This window comes from Sceloporus occidentalis, unplaced genomic scaffold, assembly GCF_023333645.1.
Source record: "Sceloporus occidentalis isolate IW3139 unplaced genomic scaffold, rSceOcc1.0.p SCAF_1, whole genome shotgun sequence".
Classification (NCBI taxonomy): Eukaryota; Metazoa; Chordata; class Lepidosauria; order Squamata; family Phrynosomatidae; genus Sceloporus; species Sceloporus occidentalis.
In genome coordinates, this window is record NW_028316981.1 from 262,460,518 (window position 1) to 262,481,268 (window position 20,751).

The following is a 20,751-nucleotide window of genomic DNA, read 5'->3' on the forward strand; positions in this document are numbered from 1 at the left end:
TGTGTCTTATAAAGTAAGGCTGTAGGCATATCTAGATTTGCAGGTAAACAGACATACATACATACGGCTACAAATATGTATTTCCCTGTATTTCAATTTATCACATAAGGTAGAGAGCTAGTGTTTGAAAACCACTAGTTCCAAACCATTGTTCAGCATAGGAGATTAGCTTCACTGGTGGGATAGACCTGGGATGTAGCATTCTTAAGGTGGATCTTATCACATTCACCCATTGTTGAGCAGTATGCAGCCTGTAAGCAACCCTGGCTTCTCTTGCAACTTTTCAAGAATGGGAAAATGTGATAAGATCGGCCTTAAGAAAGTTACGTCCCGAGTCTATCCTGACAGTGAAGCCTATGCGATAATCTCCATAGAGAATGAATCAGTATTTTTGTTTTCATTTTCATTTGGATCATGGGCATTAATTTGTTCATTGATATGGGGATTGATGAAAAGTGAGATGAATTTCTGGCATCTGTCTTCACTCTGGAAGAATGTAGGACAGATAGGAAGGGAATGTGAAAGACTGAATCAAACGGTGAGGAGATGATATTCTATCTAGGCCATATTAATAAACTGAAATGAAACAAAATGACCAGGTCAATCTAACTTTTGAAAGGGGATTTAGACAAATCTTCGGAGGTTAGGGCTATTAGTGGCATGTAGTCATGGTGAATATATTGTAAGAATCTGTGGCAGCTTGCTTGATGAACACCATTTGCTAGGGAATAACAAGTGGAGGGAGTTATCGTCCTATATCTGGCTTAGGGACTTTTCATAGGCATTTGTTCAACTACTATAGGAAACAAAATGTTGGACTAGACAAGCTTTTTGTCTGACCTGGCAGAAATCTTCTTATTTTCTTCTTACTAAATTGTGATATTTAGCAGTGATTAGGTAAGGATACTTGTGGAGGATGCTACTAACCAAAGTAACAGGCATGCATTTGAAGAATTAACTTCAAGTGTATAATAGCTCATGCTACCAACTTCTATCTTTCAGTTAGTCTCAAAGGTGCTGCTAGATCCCTTTGCATACACAAAAAAGGCGAGAGCTTTCACCAATTCTTACTTATATGCTGTTACCTACCTTGATCCAACACAGGGAGAGGTGGGTTATAAATATATACTATTATTATTATTATTATTATTATTATTATTATTATTACAAACATCCAGCCATTATTTCATATTGCATATTGCCCTTGAGGTCTCGTCTAGCGCTATGACTATGTGATTCTATGATATTAAATGGTACTCTGGACAGAGCTTCTTCGCTGAAAGCCAATGAGAGGAAACTAGTCAAAAGATACAATCTCTTAGCAAACATTTGTGTTTCTGTATTGAATAGAACTGCATTATGTATTAAAATCAGAATAAATGATAAGGGATACAGTATTTATTAAAAATGTGGCTTCATGTAGCCTTTTTACTTTGTTCACAACTTATTTTTTAAATCTTATTTTTCACACAAGGTCTGTTTAATAAAGCTGTTCATTTTAATTTAAAAGACAGAGAGAAAAGAAGACAGGTCCTACCATCAGCCTTACAAACTAAAAAGGAAAGAGACATAAGGGAAGGGGATTTGTTGGAAAAGGCAGAAGAGGGAGATTAAGGCTGCACCTGCACTGCAGAATTAATGCAGTTTGACCCTGCTTTAACTGCCATGGCTCAATGTGATGGAATTCTGGGATTTGTAGTTTTGTGAGATATTTAGCTTTCTCTGTCAGAGAGCTCTGGTGCCACAAGAAACCACAAATCCCAAGATCCCATAGGATGAAGACATGGCAGTTAAAGTGATGCCAAACTGCATTAATTCTGTGTGGCAGCAGCCTATATCTTCAAGGCCAGACCAAAGTAGTGTTAAATTTTAGATCTAGTTCATACCAGAGAAATCCTCCTGTGGTCACATTTTCAGTTTAATAATGGTGCCTTGTTCTTTTGACTGATGGCTGGAGCCAGTGTGTCTTATCCTTTGTTCCTATAGTCCTAAGGCAACTGGCAAATGGAGCTGACCTTTGGGGATGGACAAAGCAAGCTTTATGGAGTTGCTTCTTTGCTGTCCAATGGACGAGACCATGTTTATTTTCCCTAGACCCTAATATTCTTCCTATGCAGAACATCGAAAAGTTGTTTGGACTATGTCTCCCAAAATGACTCCAGCCAGTGTGGCCACATTTCCAAACACTGTTCCTGGAAGGTGGGTTAGAACCTCCCAATGGCCCTTGGCCTCCCCAAGAGACAGAGGTTAGAGCAAGTTGTTCCCAAATTTTGGTCCTCCAGATGTTTTGGACTTCAGTTCCAAGAATTCCTGACTGTTGGCCAAGCTACCTGGGGCTTCTGGAAGCTGAAGTCCAAAACACCTGGAAGACCAAAGTTTGGGAATCACTGAGTGTGCTGTTTTTGTGGAGAATAGGAAAGTTGACCTGAGTTTCTTTCTGTAACAGAGAAGCAAGCTCCTTGCATCCACTCTTTATTCATTCATTTTTAAATATATATAAAATATTTTTTATATCACTCTTCAGGCAAAAAGGGTTTTGTAGCAGCTTATGTATAATCAGTTTTAGAAAGACAGTCCCTGCTTCAGTCTTACAGTATCGTAATACAGGTAAATGATCCAAGAGGAAAGGTGATGAGAGAGCAAGTACAGTGTTCACTGCATATGGCATGCCCTGGCTTCCTCCATCATTTCCCTGCACTGCAGTCCTCTGGAATGGCTGCCAGTGGTGGCAGTTGATGGAAGAGTCTTCATAGAGCTCTTCCATCAGCAGAGCTGGTAGAACTTATTTCTCTAGCCAGTGGATACTGATACGCTGGTATTCTGCTTCCCAAAATAAGGAGAAGGAAGTTGGATTGTCTCTTCCCAATTGCTCTTGGTCTCTGCAGTTAACTCCTCTTCTTGTGATATGTTCTGTGTCTTCATGTCATCCTCTGCTTGTAATTTTTTTAAATTTTTATACCACCTTTTTCAGCAAAAAGGTTCTCAAGGTGGTTGCACCGTAATGTGAATTATGAGGTGAGGTTTCTTCAATAGAGAGTTGCCTTGGGGCAAACATAGGGGGGCTGGTTTATAAACTTCCTGGTCTCTCAAGACTACATATTTGTGTTTATCACATGAGGCTTTTGTTGTTAACTGCCCTCGAGTCAATTTTGGTCCATGACAATCTTGTGGATGCAAAGCAGAATTTCATGTATAAAAAGCATCTTTGGCTGGTACTTACCATACAATGTCATGTTCATCCTGCTACTGCTTTGTGTTCCATTAGTGGAGTGCATCTTTTCCTTGATAGCCAATGGCTTTTCCATTAGCACCTTTTGTATGATAGGTGCCTGCCTTTCACTGCAATTCTGATAGGCAGGCTGTCATGTAATGTGAGTGGGCATGACTTTCTTCCTCTCCATCCTCCTCCTTGATATTTCCAAGTAGGCTGTTTTCCTTTCCTTTCCTTTTCTATTTCTTTCCCTTTCTTTTTTCCATTTTTTATTTCATTGCATTGCCATAATTGCTAAATGGCAGTAAAAAATAAAGGCACCAAGAGTCATGCTTGGTAGGATAGGAAGGCAGAGTTATGGAAGCTGTGCAGAAGAGAGAGCGTGGGACCATACATTGCCAAAGCAGTGCCTTAGTACTATTTCAGAGAAGTGTTAGAATGAATATTCCCAAACTGGTATTTTTCAATTTCCTCAGACTAATGTGATTTCAGGTTTTGGTGTGTGTCTGCCTACATTCAATCTACATTTTGGTTGCAAAGGTTTGTGTAAAAAATGTGTATGAACAGCTGATGGGTGCACTGAAATAATCCCTCAAAGTTCCTTCAGCTTATTGTTTTGTTTTTATAATGATTACATAGATTTGAAGTGGAACATATGTCACCTATTCAGAAATTGAATACATATTTTGATTTACACAGTGTGTGTGCAGACAATGTGGAATGACTCCACATTGCTAGAAGACAAAAATGCTAGAATGGAAGTATTTGGAAGTTCATACCTTATGCATCCATTAATGGAAAATCAGTTTATAATGAAACCCTATATGTGCCTATTGAAAAACAAATGCCCCTGAATTCAGTGAGGCTTACTCCCAGGAAACTTGAATATGAGATTCCTGCCATAATGTGGAAGGGATGATATATGTTTTAGGCACCATCGCTGGTGAACCTAACTTGTACTCATGAGCAAAGGTTTATTGTACCAATAAAAAAGATTATGTGCTGTCTTTTCACAAACCAACTTTTCATGGTAAGAGCACAGAGCTTTTTTTTTTCTAAAGAGTTCTGCATTAGCTTGGAGTACTTTGAATTCTTGCACACTGGCATCTACAAATTAGGTTCTGCAGAAGAATTTCTTCTCTTCCTTTGAAAGAAAAAGAGGGAAAAGAGGGAACCCTTTTTGACTAAATCACTGACCATATTGATAACCATTGATATAGGTACAGTGCCTACAGTGTACGTGAGTTCGCCTTATGTGGACTTGAGGTCACATGGACGGCAAGCCCCAATATGGTGAATGGGGCCCATGGTGCAGATACAAGCCCCATTCAAATCAATCAGGCTTGATCATACGTGGAATTTGCCTTACATGGGGGGTTGGGGGTTGGAAGAGTGCACTGTAGGTATGGTAGCAATACCAATCATGTTAATACAGCTACTGAAACCACAGTGCCTTGGCAAAACCTTCCAGTGAATTCCTTATGCTGTCCACCTGGACCCATGGGCTTCCATTTTAATTATCTTATTACCTTGAAAAAATGTGAGGAAATTATGACCATCTTTGGAATTGAAGGGAGACCACCAGAAGTCATTCAAACCTATAGTCAGCCATTTCTTGTTATGTTTATTTGTTTTCAGGTCAACTCTGACTTAATGACTTATAAAAAAAAAATTTTAAGCAAGATTTATTTCAATGAGGTTTATCATTGCGTTCTACTAAAGCTGTGAATGTGACTTCCCCAAGGTCACCTTTTGCGTCTCTGTGGCTAGATGGGAATTTGAATCCTGGTCTCCCAGAGTCCTAGTCCAACATTTAAATCACTGTGCCATCTTGGCTTATGGAATCAGCCATGGATATAAATAAATTAAATACACCTGTGTTGGTGATGTAGGTTAGAAAATACTTCTGGATAACAAAATCCTAATTTTAATGCATACTCTTTTTCTTTGTATTGTGTTTCAGAGATGGTGACTCAAGTTTGAGTAGGTCAATGGTCAATAGTTCCGATAAAATAAACCAAAAGAGTGGCTCATCAGTGTTCCAGCATTCTGTAGAAAGATGGAAAATCAATTCTTCCTTGGTGCTAGAAATAAGGTGAGTGCCTAAAGTAACACACATTTCTCATTTATATGTTGAGGTATTGTAATATTTTTAGGAGGTGAGGGAAGAACTAACAAATCTGTCTTGATTTACAGAAGTCAGCTTATGATTTTCTAGTGTAGGAGAATGAGCCCCAGCCTTGGACCCCCAAATTTTGTTGGACCGTAACTCCCAGATGCCCTGGCCAGCATGGGATGTTCTAGTTCAACCATTAGTATACGAGACACATGTTAGGACTGAGTAAGAAGTTACTGTTTCCCATTCCAACCTACATCACAGGCTGAAAGGGGTATCAAGCTCCTTGGATACAACTATGATGGAATATAAAAGAGGACATTCCAATTCAGAAAGGTTCTTTCATGTAGACAGTATTTCAAAGCTAATGACACCAAATTATACACTTAAATGATTACTTTAAAGAATAAGAAACAACAAAATCCAAAACACATCCTGTGATGATACCTTTGTTGGGCCAACCAAAAGATGTAAAATGCATTACCATAGCTTTGGATTTCACAGACTTCTTCATCAAGCCAGAGCATTAGGGGGAAGAGAGTGACAGGGCTGTGGTCACAGCATCTATCTGATATGTTTTTGCACCTATCTGATATGAACATCAGGCTCCTATGATGGCAAAATTATTGTTCTTCCTTATTTTTTAAAAGAATAATGTTTTAAGTTTGCAGGACTGATTTTAATTGCAGTTTTGAATTCCAATGAAATCTGATCATCAAATTCTGGGGATACCATGGAATGGTTATCAGTTGCAATTCTACCTTGTGAGTTTTGTAGGAGGATTGTGAGCTTTGCAGGAGCTGGAGAAGGAAGGCTGGTCTGAATGGAGCTTTGATTTCGTCTTGCAAGGCAGTTCTGACTTCTTATGAAATCGACAGAGTGTGTACTTTCTTTTCTCAACACTGAACATGTGATCTTTGCCACACTAACTGCATAACCCGGTCTGGCTGTATGGCCTTCCTCTTATTCATTGCCATGAAGTCAGGCAAAGGAGAATCATAAGATGAAGTCACAGATGCATTTAATATGCAGTGCAAAGGTCCAGATCCAAAATCACTGTGAAGATGCACTCTTAGGTTGTGCAGTTTTCAGGCTAAAGGGAAGGTTATGAATGGGATGTTTGCTATGATTCTGAAGTGAATTTGAAAGCACAGAATGATGTTTCCAGCCTTGATTATTCCCTAGGACAATAAATCCTCAAGTCCCCAAGCTTGATTTTACCCTTGCCAACTTCTTCCTTGCTCCACTAAACATTTTCTGCTGTTATCACTGATTGGATAAAATAGGCTGTTTAAAATCTGTGAGAATTGTCCATTGAATGATCTCTGGTTTTCAAAGCGTTAAGTTTTTGCTTGAAGAGAAGCTCAGTTGTATTGATTAAGAAAGGTTCTGAATGGAATAATGCCTTTAATTTGCAAAGTGCAAAGATTCTGCATGGAACAGGCACTCTGGTTTGCAGACTGGAAACATCGTTTAATGCCTAAAAGCTGTTGTATTAGGGTTAGGTTTGTAAGATTTACAGCTGTGCTTTCCCACTTTGTTTTGCCTCCACCCTGTACCTGTAGCTTCACCCACTGTTGGCATGGGTTCATCAAGACCTTACCCAAAGGAGAATGACACTTTGGGTGCAAATGGTTTCCCACATCTGCCCTAGAACTTGCCCTGGATGGATATTGGTCAGTTGCCTATGTGCCCATATAAAATAGGCCCGAGAAACAATTTTTTTTTCTAATTGTTAGACTGAATGTTGTGAACTACTACAGTCTGGCAGACTGGTTGCTATATTTTCACCATTATACACAAAGTCTTGTTCCTGACTATATAATTCCAGAGACAGGAAGAGTATTTGTGTGTAGATGTTCCATACTAAGAGTTAGTTGTGTCTGTGGCAGTTGCTGCCATGAAAAAACAGGAGACACCTGCCTCAGGTGGCAGACACTACAGAACAGCTATGACAGTGCTTCAATCATTCCTGCTAAATTCTTAACTCTTCCCTCTTGGAAGACAGAACTGTGTATACCACACATCCTATAATGAACCCTCTGTCTAAACTAAACTGTTGCTATCAGGTTTGGTGGAGGATGCTCTCCTGCCAGTGCTGAAATAAGGAGGTCTAACTGTTAGTTCAGTGGGTTTCTGTATGTGGCAGAGATGGTGGCAACATTTTGTTCTTTGCTTCAGTCAGCAAATTGTTTTGTGCCAGTCTTGGTGCTGTTCACAATAACTACAAGGAAGTTCAGTATGTGGAACATAATATGCTGTATTTTGTGAGTTGCTTCAGTCTTCTTTTAAACAATGTATAGAAAGCCCAAAAGAAAATAAATTCATGGGTCAGTAATCTTTCTTATCAAAACCTGTGTCATCCTACTTTGCAAGTTTCGCAAGTTTCAGTTTTATAATGTTGTAAGGATGTCCATGTCAAGAATATATTTTTGATTTTACTATTCTTTAATGAAAAGTAATCCTAACCCTTTATTAAGTTGAATTTTCAGTACAGAATGTCATATGTGTGATGACAGTAAATTCAACTGTATTGGTCACAACATTTTAATGTCCTCTGTTTAAAACAAAAACACAGAAGAAGTCATTAACAGTGTTGGCAAATTAACATGCACAGAGTGATGATAAAAGAAACCTGCAGGAGACCTTTAGCCTGGGGTGCTCTTGGATATCTTAGCTTATATATAATCACAGTGCTTCATCACTTTAAGAGCAAACATCCAGCTCTCATTCTGATGACCTGAATAATAATATACCTGAAAGTAATTCTTTTGAACAGAATAATAGCTCATGCATATTTGGCTAAGAAAACATTCAGGGCCTTTTAAAAATAAAAGATACTGAGTTCCTCTTTTTCAAGGATTTGGCTTTCTGAGTATTTTGCCTTCGGTTGCACAAGTCTAAAAGACCACAATGGCTATAAAACTAAACTGCTGTGGTACAGGGATTTTCCATTTACTTCTCTGAGAAAGAAAGAATTAAACAGGTTGGTTTTTATAACAAAAAGTGTTTCAGCTCACATCTGGCTTAAAGTCCCACTCTGTCTAACTTGGAAGCCATTAGTATTTTTCCAGTTTATTGTGATACACTTGTGGTTACTGCTGTACGTGAAGTGATAAAATTATTGCAACATCATGCACTTTATATAATTTCTTGATGTTGAGTTTTACCTTTTTACATTTTATAATGCCAGTTCACTTTGGAAAGACTTAGGCCTGTTACAGACAGCCAAAATAAAGCTGCTTCGAATCACAGTGGAGGTATGGTGTTTCAATGATGCATGCGTCCTAAGAGTCCAGAAGTCGCACCAAAGCCACGCTTCAGCCCTAAGGACTGGAGCGTGGCTTTGGTGAGGCTTCTGGACTCTTAGGACGCATGCATCATTGAAACACCATACCTCCACTGTGACTCGAAGCAGCTTTATTTTGGCTGTCTGTAACAGGCCTTAGTTGAAAGGAGACTGAATAATATATTTATTCAACAAATAAGTCACAATAAATACAGTACCAACACCAGTAGTCTCCTTATTCATTGCAGATAAAGTACAGATTTGTTGCATTTTCCCATGTAAGGAACTGAGAGTGTAGCAATTTATATAATGTTGCATTCTGGACTTCCTGTCCACCATCACAAACATTCAGCATTCAGAATAATGCCTAAAATACCCAATGCTGTCCAGTGACCAACATTCTTAAACAAATTATAGTTCTCTCTCTCTCTCTCCCAATCTTTCTCTCTCTGTGGCGATTATCGCACAGGGGAAAGAATGGGAGCACAGCGGATTGTTCCTGTCCTTATTGCATGATCGCACAAAGATTATCAGACGACCTCACAATTATTCTGTCAGTATCCGATCTTTATGTGTCTTTATCGCATAATCGTGCAAAGATTATCAGATGACATCACACTTATCCTGTCATTAACCTCTTAATGAAGTGGAATTGACCCATCATTTTTTAATAGAAGTTTCTGTTAATTGAAAACTGACGGGACACTTCTACTTCATTGACAGAATAATGACAAGATAAGTGCAACGTGTGTGATATTCTTTCCGAGGATTGTGCAATAAGGACAGCATAAACATAGGAGCAATCTGCCTCGCTCCCATCCTTCTTAATGTTAGAAACTCATTTTTTCAGCATATGCTGAAAGCTGCACTGGAAAAAACCCTGGCACGCCCTGGAAGAAGCAACGGGGTGTGTGCCTGTGGCGCGTGTGCTGCGCCATGCTGCAGGCATGAGGCCCATTATTTCTCAAGGGGATCCAGCATATGTGGAGGCAACTTTTTCTGATGCGCGGAGGGCTCCAGAACAGATCCCCCGCATAAGGGAAGGGCCCACTGTACTGAGCCATAATGAGGGTACATTTGTATTTATGTCCTGCTTGCAGGCATCCTACAGGCAACTGATTTGCCACTGTATGAATGAAATATTTGATTAGATAGGCATTTGATCTCATCTAGTGTGATTCTTCTCATATATTTATGTCATTGGTCCTTCTAGCCCAGTACTATTTATTCTAACTAGTGTTCGCTCTTCATCATTTCAGAAAAGCACCTGCTATGAAGAGAGAACCAGGTATTTCCTGAGCTGAAATTGTAAAGTTTCCTCTATGTTAGTGGTGTAACAGCAACAACAAGAAGGGAAAATTGCATTAAAAAAAGAACAAAAAATTTAATACTGATCTATTCATTATACGTAATGGATTCTTCTTGTAAATGTTGGGTTTTGCCACTGCAAGGCTATGATGAATGCAAAATAGCTTTAAGAGCATTATAATATCAAACATTCCTCTCATAGACATTTTGAACAGATGGTGTGTCAGGAAGCAAGCAGGCCAGGCTTCCTGATCAGCAGTAGTTGTGACTGAAGAAATGTTGCCTCATGTTGTTGCAGCTGCCACAGCATCTTGGACTTGACAAGTGATAACTCACCAGAGGTCATTGGATTGGATGACATCTAACTTTGTGTTGCAGCTCATTTGTAACTTTCAGAGTACCCTGCTCCTGTCATGACTTGACCTGGGGACCTTTCATATACTACACAGTTATAGCACTCTGATTCCACTTTAACTGCTGAGACAACATCCTGTGGAATCCTAGGGCTTGGAATTGGATGAGTCACCATAGCTCTCCGGCTTAGAATTTTAAATGTTCTTTTCTGAACAGTAGATCCTAGGATTTGAAAGGATGGGACCTCAGTAATTAAACTGGAATCATATTCCAATAGTGCTGTTGTGCAGTAGGAAGGTTCTCTTGCCTCTGCTACATCATATGATGGCTTGAGGGAACGAGAGGGAGCTGATATCAGTCTTTGGGTTGACACTTTGTGATGATGCAATTCCTTTAAAACTGGTGCTATATATTTTATATAAGATCTTCTGGTCAGCTGCATTTTATACCAGCTACAGCTTCTAGTTATCTTCAAGGGCAGCCCCATTAGATTACATAGCAACCATTGCATGAAGTACTGTTATCTCTCTCCAGAAAAGACTAAGTGTTACAATCCTAATGTTTATAATATATGTTTTGTTTTTATTGGCAAACTCATGTCTGCTATGTAAGGATGGTGGAGGCTTTTTCAGCCTTAGGAGTAAATTCCAATTTGAGAGGAGAAACAGGAGGCTGCAGTCTCGCAGTGGGCTGGCTCAAAACCAAGTTGGTATGGACAGGTGTAAAGTTTACTAAGGCCCTGTGCACACCAACAGTTTGGGTCGGCTTCGGGGCGAATTCGGGATGTAGTGTCTACATGATGCATGCCCCGGCTCCACCCCCATGGTGGTGTGACGCTGCAAGCTGCAGTGCTCCTCCAACACTGTGTCTGCATGATGCAGCGCTGAAGGCTGCTATTGCACCCTTTCCAGGGTACAAAAAGGAGCCACTTTTTGCAGCTCCCTTTCATGCTCTGGAAAGGCCAGATCAGGGCCGTGGTGTGCAGTTACCACAGCCCCGATCTGGCTATAAACAGGACAGTTGGAGGCCACCCCTTCAGGGCTCTGTGTACATAGGGATGCCATATCCCGCCTGAGGGCGGGACTTTCCCGTTTTTTGGCCCCCTGGCACGGTCCCGTCACGTTTTTGCCCCTCCCCCGGGTTTGCCCTGGGTTGAGTTTGTCCCTGCCTCAGCAGCAGCAGCTGCAGCCGCTCTGCAGCTATTGCTGCCGACTGCCAGTCTGCCACCGACGTGGCCACTCTTGCAGCCGCTCCTGCTGCGGCCTTTGCAGCCCTCCGGCGCTTCCATTTTGCGCCCTGGGCTGCCCTGCGCGCTCTTGTGTGGGTGCGCGCAGGGCTGAGCAGGGGCTCCTTCTCTTCAGTTTGGCTGGCCAATAGCTGGACAGCCCGCCCCTGCTGCAGGAGCCTGTGAAAGCTATCAGGGGGCGGGGCTGTTCCAGCTCCTCTCTCCCATTGGCCAGCCAGCCTCCAGAGGAGGAGCTTCTCTTCCTCCCCGCGCGGGCCCAAGGCTGAGCAGCATGGAGAGGGCTTTACCAACAAGGTACTTCCTCTTCTTTTTTCGCCCCCCTTTCTCTTATTCTTTCTTTTCCTCCTCCTCCTCTTTGTTTTCCCCCCTCTTTCTCTTGTTCTTTCTCCTCCTCCTCCTTTTTCTTCTCCTCTTCCTCTTCCCCCCTCCTCCTCTTTTTATCTTTTTCCCTATTCTTCTTCTTTCTCCTCCTTTCCTTCTTTCTCCTTCCTTTATTTTTTCTCCTCCTCCCCCCTTCCGCCTCTGCTGCTGCTAGTGCTGTTGTTGTTGTTGTGTGCCCAACTCCCTCCTTGGCCAGGCCTCCATTCCCCAACAAGAGGGAAGCCAGGACTCACGGGGGCCATGTGGGGGGGGGGGCTGAGAGGGAGGCACCAGGCAAAAGGGAGCCCAGGAGGGAGGAAGGGACGGGAGTGGCACCATCAGGCTGCATCCACACTGGAGAAATAACCCAGTTTGGCTGGCAATGCTTTAACTCTTTTCTGACACAAGGCTGTGGAATTCTGGGAGCTGGAGTGTGCTGTGGGGACCAGAACCCAAGCCCTGACTCTTTTATATCTCAAGGCTGTGGAATTCTGGGAGCTGGAGTGTGCTGTGGGGACCAGAACTCAAGGCCTTCATCACTTTTAACAGTGATAGTCATGATGATGAAGATGGTGATATTGATATTAGACAGCTTCTGAGGCATGTGCTCACTCTTTGTTCATAAGCCTCTGAAATATGCAAGAGGCAATGTTAAATAAAGCCATGTTCAATGCCCAAATGTGTGTCGTGTGTGTTTTGGAATGGAGGGGGGTGGTTTGGGCAGAAAGGGAAGTACATTTCTGCCATCTGTCTAGGAATAATGCCAAAATGTCCTCCATTTTGATCATGCCTAAGAAACATGCATTTATATTAACATATTTTTAAAAAGCATCAAATTTTTTCGCATGTCCTCCATTTTTAAAAAGTGTGTCCTACATTTGAAAATGTTGTCCTACATTTGTCCCGGTTTGGAGGTCCTGACTTATGGCAACCCTATGTGTACAGCCCCTTAGTTGGCCAATGGCAACAGCTTTAGACATGCAAAACTTTCCAACCCACAGTGAAGAACTGTTGTTTCGTTCAAAGTCTTGGAAACCAGTGCTTCTGTTCTATGCAAAGTTTTACGAATCTGTAAACTATTCCATGTAAGGCAGAGGTGGGCAAACTGCAGCGTGTGAGCCTTTTTTGTGGCCCACCCCCTTTTTTCCTTATTGCTTTCAGCCTCTAAAGTATTCCCCCCCTCAGGAGCTTCCAGGATCAGTGGTTCTGCAAAGAAATTATTTCTGGGCCACTACCTCAGTCCAAAGAGAACTGCTTCACAAAATAAAAATAAGAAGTGGACTTCCAGTTATTTTTTTGATTTATTTAAATGATTTACTTGTTCAGGGGCCTTGTATGGACGAAAGTCTTGAAGCCTAAAATACAAGATCTTCTGAAGTTTCCTGTGTTTGATGTAAAACTTTCCAGGTCATTTCACTGCAAAATCTTCTTTTATTTATTTATTTAGGTATTTATACCCCGCCCTTCAGCCCTAATGGCTCTCAGGGCGGCTTACAATTATTATTTTTAATCAGACAGTTCCCTGCCCTCAGGCTTACAATCTAAAAGACACGAAACAAAAGGAGAAGAGAATGGTGGAGGGAAAGGGGATGAGGTCCAGTGGTTCTTCTCTCCCTCTAAGGCCTGGACCAAGGCAGATGGATTGGAGGGAGGGCTCTTCCTTCTTCCAGGCTAGCCCTGATGGATTCTTGAGTTTTAAATACAGCCTGATTCTCCCTTATTGGAAATTCCAAATTACAAAATATTTCAAAAACCAAAACATTTTTCATGGGTTGCTTAGATAGTGACAACTTTGTTTTCTAATGGTTCAATGGACACAAACTTTGTTTCATGCACAAAAGTATTAAAATATTGTATGAAATTATCTTCCAGCTATATATATAAGGTATAGATGAAATATAAATGACTTTTGTGTATGGACTTGGGTCCCATTGGCAAGATGTCTCATTAGGTACATGTATGCAAATACAGATATTCCAAAATCCAAAAAAAAACAAAAACAAAAACAAAAAAACCCCAAAACACCTCTGGTCCCAACCATTTCAGATAAGAGAGACTCAAATTGTAGTTTCTTATATTTGATCACTGATTGGCATTAAGGGGAGAAGAAGCTCCATAAGCATGGGTCTGATCAGGTTCATTGTAGAAGTTCTGAAATCTCTGTTATGTGATGAAGCCAGTGGTCATTGCCATGTGTGGCAAATGGTTACACTCTATGACAAGTAGTTGCATGCAGCAATCTCATAGAGCAGAATGCCTTCATTTAACTATTAAGAGACCTTAGTATGTATGCAATGTAGAAAAATATCCACACTAAGACTTAGTTTAGACTAGAAACCCAGACTGCAAGCGCTGGGTTCAAATAAAAGAAAGGCTTTGCTTGTTTGTGATTTACTGTGTTCTGAGAAAGTGATTTCACTTGTTAGAAAAATGATCAATGAGGTTTTTAAAAAGGGAAGGCTTTGTTTACAAAGATGCCTCATAGGATAAATAAAATAATGTGGAGTTAGTTATAATAGTGGCCATTTGTCTTTTGGTAATCAATAACTCCTGGGAGAACCTAAACATAAATCTTCCATTTTCATTCCTCGCAGTAAATTAACTGCAACTACAGAATATGGGAGCTCTGCTAAAAGCCTAGTTCGTAAAGCAGTTGTAGGGGCCGTTTGTCTTCTTGACAGTGTTAGAGGTCTGTACTTAACTACTGGTCTACATAGCATCCACAAAACCTAGTCGATCACATTTGGTTGCACATCATTCACTTAACTAAAATCATTAACTCCAATTGCTAAAGGTTGCATATTGGTTGAGTTTGGATAACAAAAAGAAGGAAAACTTGGATGTATTTCCTCCATGTGATATTATCAATGCAGCATCTTTGCTTTGGCATTCACCATAAACTAGACACTCAGCTACAATAACTCAAGACCATCATCCAGACAACTTCTGTTGCTTTTGTAATAGCCCCTGGAATAGGTATTTTTTTATTTCTGAGCAAAATTAATCCCCTGCTCCACAGTGCTTGTGTCGATCTGATAATTTAAGATCCCTCCATTTTCAATAATTATTTGAGAACAAATATTTAATCACTTGCAGCACTCCAGTGCTTATTATGGCAGACAATGGAAGTCTGATGTCTACCTCTAACTTCTGTATTAGAAGTTTAGTGTTTCACTGTGGGGGTAACAACTTTGCTTGGTTCCACCTTTATAGACATTTTTCCTTGAAAGCAAAGGAAACTAATTGTTCCTGAGTTTATGAAACTCCCTCCCATTCTGTCACAGAGTTTCTTAATCAGAATTGTTTCCACTAATACTCTACTGGCAAAGCAAAAAGGACCATGCTCATTTCATAGCTGGGTGAACAGGGAGATAGATTTTTCTATAAAATCTTGATTTTGCAGTGACATTCTACTGCAATATCAATGTGCCACATTTCCCCCTTCAGAAACCCACAAAGCTAAGATTTCTGTGCCCTTAATAGATATGAATCAGCGGCATGTTCAGAATGGTTACAGCTTCATATGACTACAGGAGAAACACATGACATTGGTAGAGATGACAGAGAGGCTGTAGTTTTGTTAGCAGAGCATATGCTCTGCATAAGAAAGGTTCTAGGTTTGATCTCTGGCTTCTCCAGATCAGATTAAAGAGTTGTTTGGAGAATTCTTGAGATATGTTTGGTTAGTTCTTAAATCTGTAACCTACTTTTCTGTAAAAACTTCTGAAGTTGCCTACCAGTGATAAAATCCAGAATTAAAAATAAAAATTAGTCCTCACAATAAAACAAAGTGGCAAAACAGACCGACACAATACACTGGCTTGGTGGCGGTGTGGCGCACACCCTGGCACTTGCCCAACCAGATAGCAGGCAGTGTTGTGGTGCTCCGACTGTGCAGCATTTATACACTGCATGCTGCAGTAGTATCGAAAAGCCAGTGCTGCAGTGGAAAAGCCACCCTTTTTCCAGCACAGAAAGGAGTAGCATTTTGCCATTTCTTTTGCACTGGAAAAATGCCAGATAAGGGCTGCAGCGTGTGGTTGCCACAGCCCAATCCAGCATTCAAAGGGGTGGCATCAGGCCACCCTTATACAGCTGTCTGTTTTGGCCCAGAGTTAGAATCAGAGGTTAGAAGATAAAAGATCAATACAGTTGCCCCTCTGTTTGCATGGACTTCTGATCCGTGACCCTCACTTACTCATAAGGAGCAGATGGAGGGGGCTAAAATGGGGCGTGTGCCCGATGCGCTTGCCCGCAGCCACTTGCAGGCATACTCCCCCATTCAAGCCTATGGGGCTCAAATATCTGTGAGTTTCTGTTTTCATGAGGGGGGGGGGTCGGGTCTGGAATGGATCCCCCACAAAAATGGAAGGCTGACTGTAGTTAAAATATAGGTTAAAAGAGCAGATCAGCAAAGCTGTTGCCAGTCAATGCAGACAGTATTGGGATAGAAGTATGAATGTTCTGATTCAATATATAAGGCAGCTTGCTATTATTATTATAAGCATCTATGGGGTAGTAGTTACCGCAGAGTGTTGGACTAAGACTGACGATGTGGGTTTGAATCATCATTGGGAAATGAATCCCATAGTGTTATTTTAGGTCAAGCATACTCCTTCCCGAACCTTACAGAATTTTTAGAATCAAAATGTAGGGGGGAGAAACCCATGTTTGCTTATTCAACAAAGCCTGCGGAAACAGTTATACCTAAGCTCCCTGCACAGGGAGAAGCGGGAAAGCTGTTTTCAGGTGGTCATTTGACCAGGTGAGGTTTTTTTAAAAAATTAAACTTGGGAGAGTGTGTATGTTGCTGAAGGGGAGGAGCTTCTGTGAGTCACTGGAGGTGGAGCTAGCAGCCTAAAATGTGGGCTAGACAATGCAACTGTTAGATTGATTTGTAATGAGTTGACTGGCTGAATCCAAAGGGTGCTCAACAATGGCTCCTTTTCATCCTGGAGAGAAGTAACCAGTGGGATGCTACAGAGGTCTGTCCTGGACCCAGTGCTATTCAACATCTTTATAATAAAATAAAATAAAATAAAAACTTTATTTATATACCACCTTTCCAAAGTAATCAAAGCAGTTCACAACATCAAATATTCATTACAATACAAGGTAAAATACAGTACAAAGTAAAATAGCATCTTCAAAACATCATAAAAACATCATATCTAATCGTGATCCAGTATCTTGAAGTAACTTCTGTGAGGAGGTAGTTTTCTCAAGAAGAGTCAGGAGGGTATGCTAAACAGAAGAGATGTGTTTTCAAAGATTTTTTGAGCACATCCAAGGTGGAACTAAGGCGAATCTCTTCCGGAAGTTTATTCCAGTAATTTGGAGCAACCGCTGTGTGGTGAGTTGATTCAAGTCTCACCTTAGGGTACTCCAATATGTACTTCCCCAAAGTTCTGAGGGTGTGAGGCGGATTGTGTAGAGAGAGGCGTTCCCTCAAGTAACTCGGGCCCAAGCTATATAAGGCGTTATAGGTAATAACCAACACTTTGTATTGAGCCTGGAAGCTAATTTATCAATGACTTGGATGACAGAATTAGGGGCATGCTTATCAAATTTGCAGATGACACCAAATTAAAAATACCTCAGAGGAGAGGATCAAAATTCAAAATGACTTGAATAGATTAGAAAGGTGGATCAGAACTAACAAAATGAACCTCAGCAAGGAGAAATGACAGGTACTGCACTTAGGCAGAAAAAAATGAAATGAATAGATATAGGATGGGAGACACCTGACTTAACAAGACTGCATGTGAAAGGGATCTAAGAGTCCAGGTAGACCACAAGTTCAACATGAGTCAACAGTGTAATGCAGCAGCTAGAATGTGATTCTAGGCTGCATCAATAGAATTATAGTGTCTAGATTAAGGGAAGGGGTGTCATACTGGAGTAAGCTTGTTTTCTGCTGCTCCAGAGAATGGAACCCAAAACAATGGACTCAAGCTACAGGAAAAGAGATTCCAGCTAAACATTAGGAGGAACCTCCTGTCAGTAAGAGCTGTTTGACAGTGGAACACACTCTCTTGGAGTGTGGTAGAGGGTTTTTTGTTTTTGTTTTTTTTTTTTAGTTTAGTTTTTAAACAAAGGCAGCATAGCCATCTGTCTGGGGTGCTTTGATTGTGAGTTCCTGCATGGCAACTCTGTGATCCCGTGATTCTATGATTCTGAGCTGGAAAATATGTCTTGTTTATGGAAAGTCCCATGCCTAGTCCCTAGTATCTCCAACTAGGCATCAGGGGAAAGACTCTTGTATGAATTTCTGGAGAATAGTTGCTAGTCATTATTTACTAGTGGTGGGCAACTGGTGGCCATGGGTTCATATGTAGCTCTTAGTTTGACTTTAAATCCCTTTGCAAAGTATCAACTGAGACTTTAAGTAAGTGTTAATTGTTCTTCCTGTAACTTACTGCTGGGTGAAAATGAAGAGGAAGATAAGAGAACAGGAAGACACAGGTGGGGGGAAGGCATGTCAAAATGAGACAGAAAGGGATATCAGAAAGAGAGGAAAAGATGTGGCCTTGTCTACTTTTGGCTTGAGCCCTATCCGCCATTGGCTTCCCCACCACCAATATATGATGTTTACCCTTACATAGAGATAATGCTGCCCAAGGGAAGATGTATGCCCTGATAATGCTGCCCCCAGGAAGAAAGATACAGGCAAACTGAGCTAGACGGGAAGGAAATAATGGTCTACTCATGTAGACAGTGTTGAGCTAGATGAGCCATATGGACTCACTCTGTATAAGGCAGGTTTTGCTGCTGTAAGTCAGGAGTTCTTTCATCAGTTTATTGCTATTTCATAGATTGTCTCCCCTCAGGATTTAGTACCATTAGATCAGTTGCTTATTCTTCTCTTGAATGCATTTTTTTCAATATTCTTACAATTTACCAGTTTAGGAATATTGCACCCGAAAGGCTTTTAAACTCATTTGTGTACAAGATGACATAACAGATAACAAATTATTTTTATGTTTGTGTGTGTGAAAATAAAATAGAGAAAGAAGACCTTTGCCTTGCTATATTATCATTTACCTGGAGCTCTAGGGTGTTAATATTTCTCACTGTGGCTCAGGACTTGAGATTCATGTGCTCAGTCTTCAGATTTTCTTTAGTGCTTGAAATCCACATGAAAATCCTGGAACAAAGTGAAACACATCTCCCCTCCCATTTTAGTGATATCTATATTTGCAGACTGTTTTCTCTCATATCTCACATTTTTCTTGGGATTTAAAAGCAGCTGAGTTCAACATAGCCACTATTTCAAAACCAATTACAAGAGTGAGATACATGATTATAATTTGAAACACTGAGTATTGATGACCAGCTGCTATATGTGATATTCCTGTGTGTGTGCAGAAATAAAATATATGTCAGTTTTGCTTTTTCCCTCCTTTGAATTTTAAAAACCAAGTTCTTTCATTCTTGAATGTGAAAACATGTGCATTTTGGTAAATCCTAAGGCGGCCCAAAACCAGCCCTTAAACAAGTGGCTTTTTTCTACTGCTTGCTGTGATCCATTTGGGACCACAACAGGAGGTGCCATTGGGGCCACGGCACGTGTTCACAGTGATCAGGCTGTGAGCAACCTCTGGCGCTCCTGGATGCCCATCTGTTTCGCCCCTATGTTTAGCAATTTTCTTTCTGCCGAGAAAAGGTTTTTGAAAATTACACAGTTTTCAAATACTGTTTCAAGTTTCAGGACCTATTCTGTCTAAAAGTTATGCATAGTCATGCAGAAAACACATTTCCTGTGTAGTGAACAGCATTTTCGACAGAGAAAATAATAGTGCTCTAGTGGGAGACTTATTATTCTGAGTGAAATATGCACGTGGTTGTTTTCTGTACATATAACAGCCTTTTCTATGCAGCAAATGATACTTTTATAGAGAAATTTTATTTTTTGCACAGAAAACCTTTACTGTACAGAAAATTATGTTTAGTGCACAAAATCACCATGTGTAAATTTTATGCAGAATCCATCCCCAACTAGAGCATTTTCTATACAGAAAATAATATTCCTGTGCAGAAAATGGTGTTCCCTGGAAAATAATGCTGTTTTTTGAGTCAAAGAAACATGTGCGTATTTTGCATATAACAAGTTTCAAACTGCAAAGGTGTTCAACAGTGAAGGATTCGTGTTGTTAACATTTCTTGACACTTAAATATGTTTTAAACCCTTTTTAATTTTTTTCTATCCATATATCGTCCAGTTTCCTGCTTCCATAATGGATAACTTTGGGAATCCCAGAATTAGGCTTTAGAAGCAACTTGATTTTGAAAGCAATACCCCTGTTCTGCTGATGTTCCTTAACAATTGTTAGATACATGATGCTCCCGACCCTGTAATTAGGATGTAGATATCTGATTGGTAGCCACTGACAACTGTGGCTTCTATAAAGGTTACTATATATTAAATTAATTCCCTGTTTAAACCACACCATGTGATATTTTCTGTCCTAGAATTCTTAAAATGTACAGATCTTTGAAAAGTCAACTGTGAAAGCAAATGAAAGGTTATAATAGTTTTAATGAGCTTATTCTGAAACATATTAATTTGATTTTATTTTTAAATTTTACTTAATTTATATCCTGCTTTTCTCCTGATGCATGACCCAAGGTGGCTTACAACAAATGCAAATTAAGTACTTCTAAAAACAGAACCTATCAGTACCAAAGTTAAAAACAACAACATTAAATAGCAATTCAGTTAAAACATGGTTAAAACAATTTAAAACACACTTGAAACATGATTGAAAAGATAAAAGAACACCACAGGTAACTTTAAAGCCTCTTCTCTCACATGAATTAAGAGCCAAAGACCTACCTAAATGAAAAGATCCTTCCCTGCCCATGGA

At 40.3% G+C, this 20,751-nt stretch overlaps 1 protein-coding gene across 1 annotated transcript in view; it reads left to right on the forward strand.

Moving 5' to 3' along the window:
* Nucleotides 1–20,751, forward strand: part of LOC149323815 (CMP-N-acetylneuraminate-poly-alpha-2,8-sialyltransferase) — a 112,841-nt gene that overhangs the window by 11,130 nt on the left and 80,960 nt on the right. Inside the window, exon 2 of the mRNA XM_089492757.1 lies at nt 5,175–5,306. Coding sequence (XP_089348883.1) covers nt 5,175–5,306 — 132 coding nt within the window. The remainder of the gene's footprint in view (nt 1–5,174; nt 5,307–20,751) is intronic.